This window comes from Corythoichthys intestinalis, chromosome 12 (assembly GCF_030265065.1).
Source record: "Corythoichthys intestinalis isolate RoL2023-P3 chromosome 12, ASM3026506v1, whole genome shotgun sequence".
Classification (NCBI taxonomy): Eukaryota; Metazoa; Chordata; class Actinopteri; order Syngnathiformes; family Syngnathidae; genus Corythoichthys; species Corythoichthys intestinalis.
This window is the reverse complement of record NC_080406.1, coordinates 29,493,149-29,507,636: the sequence shown is the minus strand read 5'-3', so window position 1 is coordinate 29,507,636 and position 14,488 is coordinate 29,493,149. Positions and strand designations below refer to the sequence as shown.

At 38.6% G+C, this 14,488-nt stretch overlaps 1 protein-coding gene across 8 annotated transcripts in view; it reads left to right on the top strand.

Moving 5' to 3' along the window:
• lrp1bb (low density lipoprotein receptor-related protein 1Bb) overlaps positions 1-14,488 on the top strand; it is a 469,826-nt gene that overhangs the window by 349,217 nt on the left and 106,121 nt on the right. For all 8 annotated transcript variants that reach the window (XM_057852528.1, XM_057852526.1, XM_057852531.1 and 5 more), the window contains 6 exons: positions 4,132-4,245; positions 4,467-4,616; positions 5,992-6,114; positions 11,789-11,908; positions 12,400-12,528; positions 13,696-13,818. In XM_057852528.1, the coding sequence (XP_057708511.1) occupies positions 4,132-4,245; positions 4,467-4,616; positions 5,992-6,114; positions 11,789-11,908; positions 12,400-12,528; positions 13,696-13,818 (759 nt within the window). The remainder of the gene's footprint in view (positions 1-4,131; positions 4,246-4,466; positions 4,617-5,991; positions 6,115-11,788; positions 11,909-12,399; positions 12,529-13,695; positions 13,819-14,488) is intronic.

The following is a 14,488-nucleotide window of genomic DNA, read 5'->3' as shown; positions in this document are numbered from 1 at the left end:
ATTCCAACATACAACAGCACATGCTGCGCTAAGCCTCCCTCTTTCTAATGAATCTGGAGATTACAGCGGATGCACAAAAGATCAGGCCCACCCTCAACGGACGCCCTAAAAAGCTTCTTTTGATCGACTGCACAATCCTTTTTTGGTGTTTCTGCCGATGGGCTGCCTTTGTTTTGTTGAATTTTGCAGTATAAGTCGCAGTAGTAGTGGAGAAGCGTCCCAACAAGTAGAATCGTTTTTTTTTTCTCTGTAAAAAGGTCTTGAATTAAGTCATTCGCAAAAGGACGAGAGGATATTTCGCTATACAAATAACTCCTTGAATGATTGTGATGAGTACACCGCTGCTCGAAACTCAAATTGCTCCATTTTCAAATCAGCTCTTCCCATTGACATGCAAGCAAATGTCATCAAGCCATTCCACATCCTTCAAAAAATGCCACCCCATAAAAACATGATAATGGACTGCTAGATTGAAACTGGTTTTAAAAGAATAAATACTGTACATTCACAGCTGAGGAAGTTTTGATTGGTAAAAATTCAATTCAACTGTTTACTGCCACTGATGTATATAGTGTACTTACAGTTTTTAATGACTAATCGCTAGGCCTGTCATGATAACAAATTTTAGTGTGCGATAATTTATCTCATAAATTATTGCGATATGCGATATTATTGTGCCCCTCCCATATTTTTTAAACCACTTTACAGTAACATAGTGAGAATACAGTATATTTTAATAGAACAAGTACACTCATTTAAACGCGATAAATATTTACTCTTGAATTCAAAAATACTTTTTTAAGAAATCACAACTAAAAACAGTAGACCATGCCTCCTCTTAAGTAAAAGACAACAATATTAATACCGCACAGAAACACAGAATAAAAAAAAATGTTTTTCAAGAAAAAAAATGAAATGGCACTTAATAACTTAGGCATTTAGGCAAATGAAAACTTTTCCCTTCGTAGCTTCTGCAATGGTGTTCCATAGGGATGCAACGATACAGTTAAGTCACGGTTTGGTATGAGTTTCGATACGGGGGACACGAGTTACGATCCGATTCAATACTTTTTTTTTTTTTTTTGCCAACGAGCAAAAATTAAATTGCCATCATATAAACATGCATTTTAGTGCATAATATTTATGTGCCTACTTCTTACTGATCTGAAGAAATTTTGTATAAAAGTACTGAGAAATATCTTTACTGTTTGTAAAGTGAGGCGGGGCACACTGTTGATTGCTACAGCTCTCTTAGCAACTAGGTTTACTACATGAGTAAGACATCCTATTTGTGGTCAAATCCATATGTGTCACGTACTGAATTAACATTATTTGCAACATTATCTATAGTCACTGGTATGGATTAATTTGGCCTTCTTAACTTCCATTCAGTAATGGCAGTTTATATAATTAATCGATGTAGTATATGGACTATGTGTCCCATAGTCACTCTGGGCTCACGTAGCCAATGGCATGGTACGTAGCACATCTAGTTTACTATTTCAAGATATCTAGTGTGTGCCCCCATCAAAAAAGTTAGCAAACACCACGGAAGTCACGTCTGCTCATTACTGCACAACACCAGCATATATGACAATCAATCGACTTTCAAAAACAGGACGAGTTTGAAGCACAGTGCTCTTAATTCTTAATGTTTTGGCGGACTTCGCGATCAGTTGACGGGACTCGGGGTTTGGGGCTGATTCTTAAGGGGCCTATTTTCAAAAACTTAAAATTCAAATATTTTCAAAACCAAAGCCGCTAGCGACCTAAAACTAAAACAGCCACCTCCCTTAAACATATATGAGTCTCCATGAGCGGTGACATAAAAAAATTCAAAGTCGTTCTCTAATAAAATCCCGATTAATTATTTTTATACAAGTATAACAAAACTTAAAATGGCTATAAAATTCTCAAATTTTACGCTTGATGCACACAAATCACCAAATGCGGAGATAATCACCTATATTTTCAGAATCAATAGCAATATTTAACATACCGGTATAAGTTTTTACCCAAAATAAAACTTATTGTTTTTGTTAATTTAGTGCAAGTTTTCAGCAGCTAACAAATCACTCATCTTTAACATCAGAAACTTAATACTTGAAGAAAGCATGCAGAATCATCCTAATTTTACTAACTAACAAAAGCAAAATTTGCATTTTTCTATATACAATCACAACTTACTTAGGTTGCATTTCGCTATTGTGTAGAGATACAAAATTCAACATGGCGGCCGTCACAAAACAAAGAGCTGTTTAAGTTGATAATTCTTGAAAATAGATGCCTAAATTGCGGAATTTCTACAGATATAAACATAAAACAGTCTAGATTATTGGTTAAAAGCGAAAAAAACGGGCAGTTATCGTTCATTTTACGTAAATACTTCAAGCAAAACTACATTGTGTAATCCAACATGGCGGCAGTCACGAAACAAAGAGCTTTTTAAGTTGAAAATTCTGGAAAATAAATGCTTACATTGCAGAATTTCTACAGATATGAACGTTAAAAAAGCCTAGATTCTTGGTTAAAAGCAGAAAACGGACAATTATCGTTCGTTTTGCGTAAATATTTCTAACAGAAGTTACGGTATTGTGTAGTCTAACATGGCGGCCGTCACGAAACAAAGAGCTTTTTGAGTTGAAAATTCTTGTAAATAAATGCTTAAATTGCAGAATTTCTATAGATATGAACTTAAAACAGTCTAGACTCTTGGTTAAAAGCAAAACAAACGGCTTTTATCTTTCACTTTAAGTAAATATTTCATGCTAAAGTTAGGCAAATTTTTTCATATCATTTCTTTGTATTCACAACGTTTCAAAGTGCGTGCATGGTGCGAAAAATATAATATTTACCTTGAATCCTTGACCAAATCACTCTGGAGACAGTCCTGCCTGCGTGTATGCAGTAAAACCTTCGTCCTATTTCTACTTAAATCCGGCGTTAGAACGCAGCGTGTGTTTATTACAGTGAAAGCCAACTCAACTTCTGCCTGGGTCCGGGCCATACGGGAAGGCGTGGCGCAAAGTCTATGGGAGCTGTCTTGTCAACTGATGGTGGAGCCTATTTAATAGCATAAGCATTACTTTTTTGATTTATGTTTTGAGCCCGTCAGAAACTGATTACTACAGAAAGGAGAGAGTTGAAAGAAAAGAGTCTGTTCTTGTTTTGATGGATTCGGTGCTTTCTCTGGTTTTTAAAAGATCGCCATGATTCTCCATAAGAGTGGGCACTGTTGGGATCTCTGCTATAAAAAACTGTTCAGTCGGTTTGTCAGTTAGTCAGATTGCCTAGTTGAATGCTCAATCAGTCAGGTTGGTGTTTGGTTGGTCAGTCGGCAAGATCACCGTTTAGTAAGTTAACCCGGTTTTCCACTCGGTCAGGTCAGTCAGTTATCAGTTGACTTTCAGCTGACCACAAACCGACTCATTCATTGCCAGATATCCCTTGTAACATGGATATATGATGTATCCAGTATACCTGGCTGTCTGTGGCAGTTAATGAGTGTATGGTAGCCACAATGTTGCTTAAATTATTTATTTATTCATTTATTTATTTTCCCTTCAGGCATACAAATCCGAACAAACATACAGCATTTATATGTGTTTACAATTAATTCAACCCGAAAAGAAAAGGGCAGACGGGAGAAGCCGATGCTTATTGAAACCCGCCCCCAGTATACCATATAGGACGCAGAAAATATCGAATGACAATTTTTGACACTCAGATTTCGTAGTGATTGCAAGTTTTTTTTTGTTTTTGTTTTTTTTCTTTTAATTATCCCCTCTGATTGTTCATTTTCCCAATAGTCCATTGTCGATCGTGGCAATGTGCTCATTATGTTGATTACCATTTACCATCAGAAAAAGTGATTACATTTGAAAATTGGAATTAAAATTGGAATTAAATATCAAGTACTGTATTTGTAGAAGAAATTGTGACTATGAAATATCCCTTAACAGTTATGGGTGATACCATTTCATCACAATGTTATGTCTCCACAAGACTCCACAGACAAGAAGCAGCTTGTAACGAATAAATGTTTTTCTTCTCTTTACCAAGTATTTTTGTGTGCCATACTTGTAATGCCAACTCAGTTATCCTTGTGAAATGCTAATTCTCTCCTCCCAGATGTCACATGCAGCTCATCAGAATTACCCTGCAAGGATGGGAGCTGCGTACCCCGCACCGCCTGGTGTAACCAGGTCATTGACTGTGCCGACGCTTCGGATGAAAAAAACTGCAGTGAGTCCTTAAGGCCGTGCTTTGCATGGCAGTTAAAAAGGAAATGTAAAGTCAAAGCTTTACCTCTAGCAATAGAGCTGTGCTCTCAGTTGGATCCAGCCTCTTGAATATGTGCTTGTCACTCGGATCACAGAGAATAATGCCCTCGACACCAAAGCTTACCTCTCCCTTTCACTGCCACGGTGAAAGACAGTTATTGTGGTCTCATCTTTTGTATTCAGACCACACCGACTGCTCTCACTTTTACAAGCTGGGGGTGAAAGAGAAAGATTTCATCAGGTGCAACTCAACTTCACTATGCATCCACTTCTCTTGGATCTGCGACGGTGCCAATGACTGTGGAGATTATGCTGATGAAGCCAACTGCCAGGGTGAGTTGTTAGAAACAAAAGTGCTACTTTGATTGGCCATCACTGGGTTTTGAAATTTCTAAAAGACTAAATTTTCTGATGTGATGACAGCATGTCACTACCAGATCTGGTGGTGACCTTTTGAATAATAATAATAAGGACCTTAATGATATTCAGTTCAAAATCAGAGTAGGTCTATGGGCCGTTTATATGGTGACTTTCCGAGAATTATAAAATAAATAAATAAAATAAAATATTATTTTTATTTTTTTCTAATGTCCAAATAAAGCATTCATTCATTCAGAATACGAAAAATTTCAAATTTGCATTTATGTGGTTCCGTCTCCATTCGGACAATATCGCAATTCCGTGTGAAAACGATGTAGTACTCATACCAGGCCCTGGGGGCAGTTCAGATTTACAAGGCAACACCCAATGATGCACTTTGACCCCAACAACCTCCTCAGCACGGAAGACAACATACCCGCCCAATCCAAGCAATGGCATTTTTCTTTTGCTCCAAAAGGGACAAAAATGGAAAGGTTCAACATATTTAAATAAAAAATATCATAAAAACAGTAAATTAAAGGCGACGTTCTGCCATATTTGCTGTTTTTGATGTTTAGTAGCACCGCAGCGCATGCCTTAAGTGACGTGTGCAAGTGCTGTCGTTATCGGCGTGAAAGCTTTCCATTGATATGGATGCGGAGCAAGCCCCCCAAGCCTTCGCAATCGAATCCTTCCACTTTGCAGCCCGGATTCAGTGGTTTGCATCTTCGCCTTCCGTTATCGCCGACACCATATGAAGGCAAGGCCATCCCGCTACACACTCATTGCGTCTTGGTGTCACAGAGTCGCCATGTAAACTGCCCACTAGTTGCAAATAATTTCTCTGAGGAGAATTAGTCAAATGGACAAACAAAATAACACTTTTACTTTTTTCCCAATATTTATTGTTTTAGTCACAGGGTGTTGTTTTGGTTTGAAACTAGCTAAGTTCCGATTGCTTATGCCATTTAAATTTTGAGCTGGCTTTTTAGAGGAATTTAAATGTCCAGTTTGGTTCATTCAATTTCAAAAACTGATTTCTGAGTCAATGTTCAAAACCTTTGAACTAGCTATAAATACCATGTCATCAATCCCAAAAATATATTTAAGGAAAGAAATGGCTTGATTGGATTTGTTATTGTCATGTGGTTGTAGCTGGGTACACAGTCAGTAACGAGGTGAGGGGGGTTGGGGCTTGTGCTGTGCTCTGTTCATGTACACATACTTAATTTAACAACTGACCGTGGGTCTTTGTAAGACTTGACTTGGTCTGTATCCAGGGTGTCAGTCCACAGTTTGACAATACCTGGTGATCCTCTCACACTTTTTTCATTTTTGTATGTACAAGTTTCCCAAGGTCAGAAGTGTGAGGAAGGCCACTTTTCATGTCCCAGCGGGAACTGCATCTCCAGTGTGTGGCTTTGTGATGGCCAGAAAGACTGCGAAGATGGCGCGGACGAATTCCAGTGTGGTAAACCAACAAATGTCAACTCTCTCAACAGAATAATGTTTTTTGCTGTGCATTTTTCAGAACACTATTGTAGGGTGGGATATTTATCTTATCAAAACAAGCCTTTTGTTTTCATGTTTTGTTCATTTAGCCAGATCCATCCTTGCAAAACAAGCATTACATACAATCTGTAGTATAATGAAAAGACAGAGTGAGCGAGAGAGCAATGATTATTTATATTGCCATAAGGCAATTTCACGACACATTGTTTTGTTCCTTTGTATTAGAGATTGCCCTTGTGGCTGCTTTTTTGAAAGTCAAATTCACATTCCGAACTGAGAGGGAAGCTTTTCTCTGCCAATCATTGCAAACATCTCCCAAGTCTAACAGTTAATGAGCCACCTGCCATCTGAATAGTGTGATCTTGCCATGTGTCATTTTTCTTCTAAACAAGAACATATTCAATCGACGAAGTGTGCACAATTTACCCTTGATTAAAGAGGACTGATTGATTGATTGTAATCCCCCCACAAAAGCTATATTTTTTTGCCTTCCATTTTACCAGTTTTACAGTGCGGCAGTGTCCATTGTACAATTGTCCTAAAAGTCCCAAAGGTTTAGAGGCTCTGTTCAGTTGAGCACGACTATTTAATTGGACAACTTGCATTACACCAGTCCCCTCTACATACCCAAGAGGGGAATCATTATGTACAATGTCTCCACATCTCTAGTACCAAAGGTTGGACTATGTAAATTGACCAGCATGACCAAATGGAATGAGGTTTAACTTACTTAAATCTACAAATATTTGAACTTTCAAACATTAGCTTAGCTTTCTTGTGATGTCTCTAGCTCAAGGTGTTATGCCACAGCTCATTCTGAATAGCATTTCAGGACAAACGGAAAATACTCCCGTTGGGCTGTGCTAATTATCATATAAAAAAAAGAGTTTTCAGCAAAATGTCACACCAACTTAAAATAATTCCACAATGGCCCTGGTGCTTTGTGAGTTTGTGAATAGTCATTTGATAATGGGTCATGTCTAATTATGGTAAATTATTGCACGGTGTTTGGGTGCAACAATACAACTGGTGAAAATATAGCGAAAAAGACGTAACATTTGTCAAGACAAAGACAGAGATTGTGCCTTTCATGAGGTTTGATACTCTTCAGTGAATGTTGAAAAATGCCTTATTTAAGTGCATTGCCCCATTGTACGGACTCATAATGACTAGGTATGAAATCTTAAACTAGGCATTTTTGTTCCTGAAAGGGGGAATAAAATGCTTTTTTTTTTTTTTTTTTTTTTTTACTTTTATTTTTTTGTAATTTGCATTCATCTCAGGGCGTCTCCATTTTGTCCAAGACCTTATGCTGTTGTATAGTATTTGTTTTAACATGTCTTTCCAGATAGCACTAGTATTTCCTAGCCATCAACCCCCCCCCCCCCCCCCACACACACACACACACACATCTTCGTGCACCCAAGTTAGCCCTATTGGGAATTGTTGTCATGCATGAGTCGCAACTAAACTATAGCTAGTCATTTTGAGTGTTTGTTTGAGCTAGTTGCTAGCTTTTTTTTTTAAACTGCGATTTAGCACAATCTTTGGTCCAGCAAACAAATTACATAATGCAGTAAATGTTGCATGATTGTGTAATCTTGACTTCACTCAACTGTACAAAAAAGTCAAGTGTCAATTGATAAGCTCAGTAATGATCCAATCATTGATTGTGACTCATCGATACTTTAAAATAACGAATTGCAGGCATTATTCAAATAGAAGATTAATCCAAACACATGTACTTGGCGTTTCCACTACTTAATGAGGACCCTACAAACCTTGCCAGCTTTCTTTCCTGTTCAAGAAACCTTCTCTTTCCATTCCTGTCGCTAGGCAGTGGAAGGCAGTTAAGGGTTAGCATTTAATTGTCTTTGAGTTATCTGATATAGTGAGTAAATTAATGTTAGAGGGGTCTATTACTCATGAGCATTTCCATTTCCTCATTCTGTGCCAGCGTGGAACAATGACAGCCGAAGCTATATATTTGCCTCTATCAGAATAGATATGAATTATGCTGCAGCTCATCCTGAATAGCATTTCACACAAGTCGACAATACGCCCATTCCACTCTGTTAATTATCATATAAAAAGCTCCAGACACTGATAATCTGACTGCAAAGGCAAAGTGGTTTCAGGAAAATGTCATCGCAATTTCAAATAATTTCTAATTCTACCACCGTCTTCGATGAAATAATCATTTGTCACTTGGCGGCGAATATTTTTCTACTCTCTGCAATGCCTTTCCGTTTGAGACATGAAAGAATAGCTTTGATACATTTAACATGTGGCAAATCCACTATTTTATCATGCACTTGAAGTGTCTGAAGTGCAAATTTAGTTTCACGTACAGCAAGTCTGCATAATCACGGTTTCCGGATTTAGCTGTTTAACAGTCTTCTAAGCGTTATCTTATATCTTCACAGGTAAAGCCTGACAGCGAGGTAAACGCACAATAAATATGTGCGTTCTATACACCTCCCTGGCAGAATCTATATTCATAAATACTCACCCCATCATTTGACCCGCAGCACGCATCTACTCCTTTCTCATCAAAGCTTTGTCAGACTGGCAAATGAGAGAACACCATCAATGAACAACTCCCGGTGGAACGCAGAGTAACTTACAGACACATGCTTGATGTAGACAATGACTCTATGTGCAATGATCATCACAATGCCTTTGGATTAACTTCTAACTGGTACCCATCCCTAAAGATTGAAGGAAATCAATAATCAATTTTTTAGATTGACAGACATCACTAATCAATAATCTATTCATTAGAGCTTTGATTGTGATGCCTAAAAGTGTAGTTTAAGGCTATTTTTGGATTACTGGTGTCGCCAAGATCCATGAACATATACTAGTACAGTTTCATGATTCCACTTCATTAGAATGCAATAAAAGACTAAAGTGGCAATTAATTAGTCTGACCTTACGTTCCACATTTATATGACACGCATGTACACATATACATATTAGTACGTGCAGGGAATGCAAAAGACTACAGTATTTCCCCTGATCATTGTCATTCATAACGCTGGTGCAGGGAGTCCTTGATTTACCAATAAGTTGCGAATTAGCACATTGGAAGGCAGTGTAGTCTATAATTAACCTACACTTAAGCAGTAGTTAACTCATTTTTTGGCATTGGTGGCAATATATGTCCTACTCATTTTAAAGTTACAGACATAAACAGCATAGTATAAATCAGTGGCCCCCAACCTTTATTGTACCATGGACCAGTGTGATGTGGGCCTTTTTTTCACGGACCGGCAATGTGTGGCAGAAAAATGACAGTAAAAATAAATTAACACGACGGGGCTAAAAACAAACATTAAGTGCGGGGAAAATGTAACTCACCATAAGCTGAATCAACCTTTTTCAACAGCGGCCTCTCCTAAAACTTGACGGCAAATATCCTTGATCGCAGGCATAATGAGTTCTTCTCCAATCGTGAAGGCTTTCTTGGCTTTAGTAATACGGTTTGCCATGAGGTATGATGCTCTCAGTGCATTCGCTTTTGTTGCCTCGTTTGCTAGCTAGCTTTTAGGCACATATTACGCAGAATGAACTTGGTTGTAGGCATAGGTTGTAAAGCTGTACAAACACATTGCTGGCCGCAGCACACATCCACTAGCCTGGCTCTGCCAGACTATTCTCCCTGTATTTTTCAAACAGAGAGAAATAGTCTGGGACCCATCCCATTGACGGCCTTTACGAGCAGATACAAAATCAATCGACAAATCAGATTCGTTTATTTGCGTGACGTATTCTTCACGAGCAACGTCACTCTTGCGCGTCGAAAGTCGTCCCTTCAGCAACACAGACGGTGAACGGCAGAGCCGAGAATATGTTCCAATCCACGGTAAAATCAGTTTTAAATGACCAAAAACACATCGACACGGGTCACTGACAACAATCTGTCTCGCGCTAGCCATGTCGAATAAACTCCGCTCTCTTCATATGTTTACTTCCGCGCGTAAGTCCGTCATCCTGAAGTCGCCATTTTACTAACGTCACGTCTGCCCGTCGCTGATTGGTCCACTCCTCTGTCTGTATGCTGTGGCTTGCTCCGCCCTGGAAATTGTTTCCGTGGGAAGGGTGGCCAGACTCAATAGCTGGAACAGCGTTGAGTCTGGTGTACCAGGCTACACATCCACCACCAGCTAACGTTACTGTTTACATTGACTGACGTTGGGCTGCAATAGGTGTGAAAACACCCCAGTAATGGCGGCCAACAACTAGAGGGCGACGTAAACAAGCTTAAATTGAAATTATGAATTGCCCCAATTTTTAAAATATTGCCTTTATTTTGGGAAAACTGTAATGGAAACACAGCTGCTAAAAGATTTAAGCACACGTGTATGTGATTATGTGTATTAAGGACATCACAAGCAAGGGCGTGCAGTCTTGGATACTCACATTTAATTGGCTAAAATAGTCCAGTTGTACCTCGACATACGATCGCATCGACATACGATCCTTACGACATCCGACGTAAAATTTGATTCGTCATTTGTCTCGACGTATGACAACATGCGTGAAATACGACGATTTATGACAGTCGCAATTTCATGGTTTTCCCGCAAGACGAACACACGGCGGATTTTCTTGAGAGAAATCAACATGGGTCCCAAGGCGGTTAATGCAGATGGAGAAAAAAGGAAAAAGGTGACACTTACCATTGAAATTCAGATGGAAATGACAGAAAAATATGTGCATGGTGTGCGCGTCAGTGAACTGGCTCGACAATATGGCCGGAATATGTTTATGATCTCGATGGTCTCGATGGCCAGTCTTTATAAGTTAATGTGACAATTATTATTATTGTAATATCGGCAAAGAAATCGCCAGCTTCATCAGGTTTTTAATCATCGATTTCAGAACTTGTGCAACACAACACTGTTACTGTCTGCCGTAGCCAACACCAAAAACAACATGAAGGAAAAGTTCAGGCAAGTTCAGGAACAGCATGCAAAACACAGCCGCCACATTACAGCCCGATTTGTTACATTTAATAATTATTTATATTATTGTTTATCCAATTTGTATTTATAATTAATTTGTTTTGCTATGTGTAATTGTCATTTGTAGTTTTACTGTACCTGCAGTATTTATTAGGGATTCACTGTAGGTTTTTGGGCTTTGGAACTAATTAATCGAATTATAATGTATTCCGATGGGAAACTCCCGCTCGAATTAAATTTGTATGTAGAGGTACCACTGTACTGGCATCTATAAAATGTCTCCCTCCGTGTCAGACGGTCACTCCCAAGAAATAATGTACTTCTGGGCCATGAAAATGAAGTGAATAATGAATGAATAATATATACATTTTTAATCATTGATACCAGCAAATTAGCAAAGGATATCTTAAATGAGTAAAAAAGAAACTTTAGAAGGGTGATCCTATAGATGAGAACTTAATTTTATTTTATGAGTAGTTTGAGTGGCACCTATGCAATACTTCAGATAGATCTATGCCAAGGCAGTTCCAAACAGGAGCCAGGCCATTGGTTGTGTCTGATCCAAAATAAATAAACAGACTCTCTCTTTTCTCGGCCCTTTGAAGAGTGTATGCCAATTTGTCCCCTATGTGCCATTGATTTTTCCCTCCCTTGCTTCCTCAGACTCGTCATGCTTGTGGAACCAGTTTGCCTGCTCCAAGAATAAGTGCATTGCCAAACAATGGCTGTGTGACGGCGAGAACGACTGCGACGACGGCCTTGACGAGAGTGTGCAGATCTGTGGTAAATGCCCTTTACTACACTGTGTCATAAGGAAAGGTCACGTCGGCTGCAGTACATGATGTGTAATAGCTGCTTCTGTTCCTCGAGTGGCGTGCATTAAAAAACATAGTACGGAAATAAAGCAGTCCTAATGAGACAAGTGTTATGAGACTGCAGGCATCTCTGATGATTCAGGCGGGCATAAATAGATCTTAAACGGAGGCTCGGGAGGCACAGCTACTTTGCCGGATGGAGGAGATGTATACGAGTAATGAAAAGCAGACAATTTCACTTTCCAATGTTTATATCAAAGTTGAAATAGATGAACAGGAGGCGTGTATAACCCAGTATCGCTCAAACACAGCTTCTTTGAAAATGGTTATATTGACAGAATTATCAGTGTGACAACTTTGCAACACAGCTTTCCGATTTACGGCTCATGTAACTCTCCAGACACTGGATGCCTATACTCGCAAATGCTCAAAGCTTTTAAAATAGCGACTTTTTTTCAGGATCAGTGACATGTGCCCCAGGGCTGTTCAGCTGTCCAGGATCGTATGCTTGTGTTCCGAAACGCTGGCTCTGTGATGGTGAAAGAGACTGCCCTGACGGGAGTGATGAACTTTCTGCAGCTGGCTGTGGTAAACTCCACCTCAGTGTCCTATAACTTGTCACTGCAACATGTTATATAGCCGAGTTTTTAATAGTCCGTTTTGCCTTATAGTACACATAATATCTTGAAAATACATACATTTGGTGTTTTTTCTTCAAACACTATAACAGTTTTCTGAAAGTCAAAGTTCAGTTTCAGATGAAATTCATGAGTTGTTTCGAAAGTGTGTAGTATTACAAAGCAAAGTACTGGTTTGCGTTATATCGCTTTCTAAGTTGTTTTTCTGGGCATTTGCTTGAAATGTCAAACAACCAAAAACCATTCCAGACCTCCCCCGCACCAAGTGAAATATACACTACAGAAATACACATCCTGTTTTTCCCAAACCAACATATTTATCATCTGGCAGTATATGTCAATAATCATGCCCGGAGATGCACATTATAAAAAAATCTTTCTCTAGGCGTAACAAAAAAGAGTGAAGAAGATTGGGACATTAAAAAACTGGCTTGAACTGAAATACTGCTGTCTTCTTTTTTAGTCACATTTACAAGACAAGGCAGAAAATAACTGTACAAAATATATGTGCAGTAAATATAGATATAGCATGGCAGCAAACTACAATAGGAGGGGGATTACTGTCATACATTGCTTGCTGAGCAAATAAGCAGATGCTAGCTGCATGGTGATAAACTCCAATTGATCTGAATGAAAGCTTTATGAGGATTCTATCATATTTTTTTCTTTTATCTTTTCCTTGATCTTTATATACAAAGCCCAATTTTTCGGAACCTTCATTAAGCGGCGGGCGAACAGTAATCGCTAAACCTCTTGGGATACGCATTTCTTTCTTTGGGTTTGAATCCATTGAGAAGCAGCAATAAAGACACCACCCTACAGCCTTTAAATATTTAGCAGTGTGCCGTTTTGCAGCTGATTTACATTGCTATGAATCCTTGCTCAGCACTTCCACAAAACTCCCAAATGGAAAGTGTCTGTAGACCATCTGCATGTTGGTCAACTCACTACTACAGTACATTAATAAGGCTTTTGTACCTTCACTGCTTTACGATGAAAAGCGTCCTAATCATGATAGTAAAGATTAATCGGTTATTATTCTGTTTATGACACTGTCTTAACATACCATATTTAAAAATGGCAGCCTCCCTCATCTCCTTGTTCACATGTTTTTTAGCACCCAACAACACGTGTGATGACAGCTCCTTTCACTGTCACAACAAAGCTTGCATCCCTCAGAGATTCGTGTGTGACCACGACGACGACTGCGGAGACGGATCCGACGAGTCTGTGGAATGCGGCAAGTCGATGTGTTTTGTGCCCTTTTGCTCTTAATATTCATCTGCCGTTTATGATTATGAGCTCATTTGCATGCGCTCTACTTGTTCTCTTTCATTACAATTTTTAATAGGATAGTCTAATGACGGCTTGGGGCTGGAAATGACAGTAGAAAAATGATGAGCAAAATTAAGCGCGTATGACTCATTGCGCTTGGTACGAGTAACAAACACTCAAACACCTGCTTGGAACAATCTTTATAATTCATTACATTCGCATTGAGAATTATTGCTGATGAAATGAAATGAAATGTACATTGTCTCAATATATTTTCACATATATTCTCAACATTATGAGTTACCTTTATTTGTGGACTTATTGCCCAAAGATTTTAAACTATGCACTTCTCTATAATATAATTTGTTTATGATATATTGCATATGACCAAATGGGGATTGTTTGATGCAGCTTTGATTTGGGACTGATGAAACATTTTGTTTTGTTCTTGAAATATATCGCTGTTGATGACGCACTGTAAACACACTGCAGCGATTTATTGATAAATGAACAACTAGTGGCTAATTCTCAAACTCTGCTTAAGAGTTTTAAACCATGAAACCTATTAGTCTTTAAATGTGAAATTTGTCTCATTATACAGTAAAGCTTATCAAATTGTAATGTGATAAATTTCA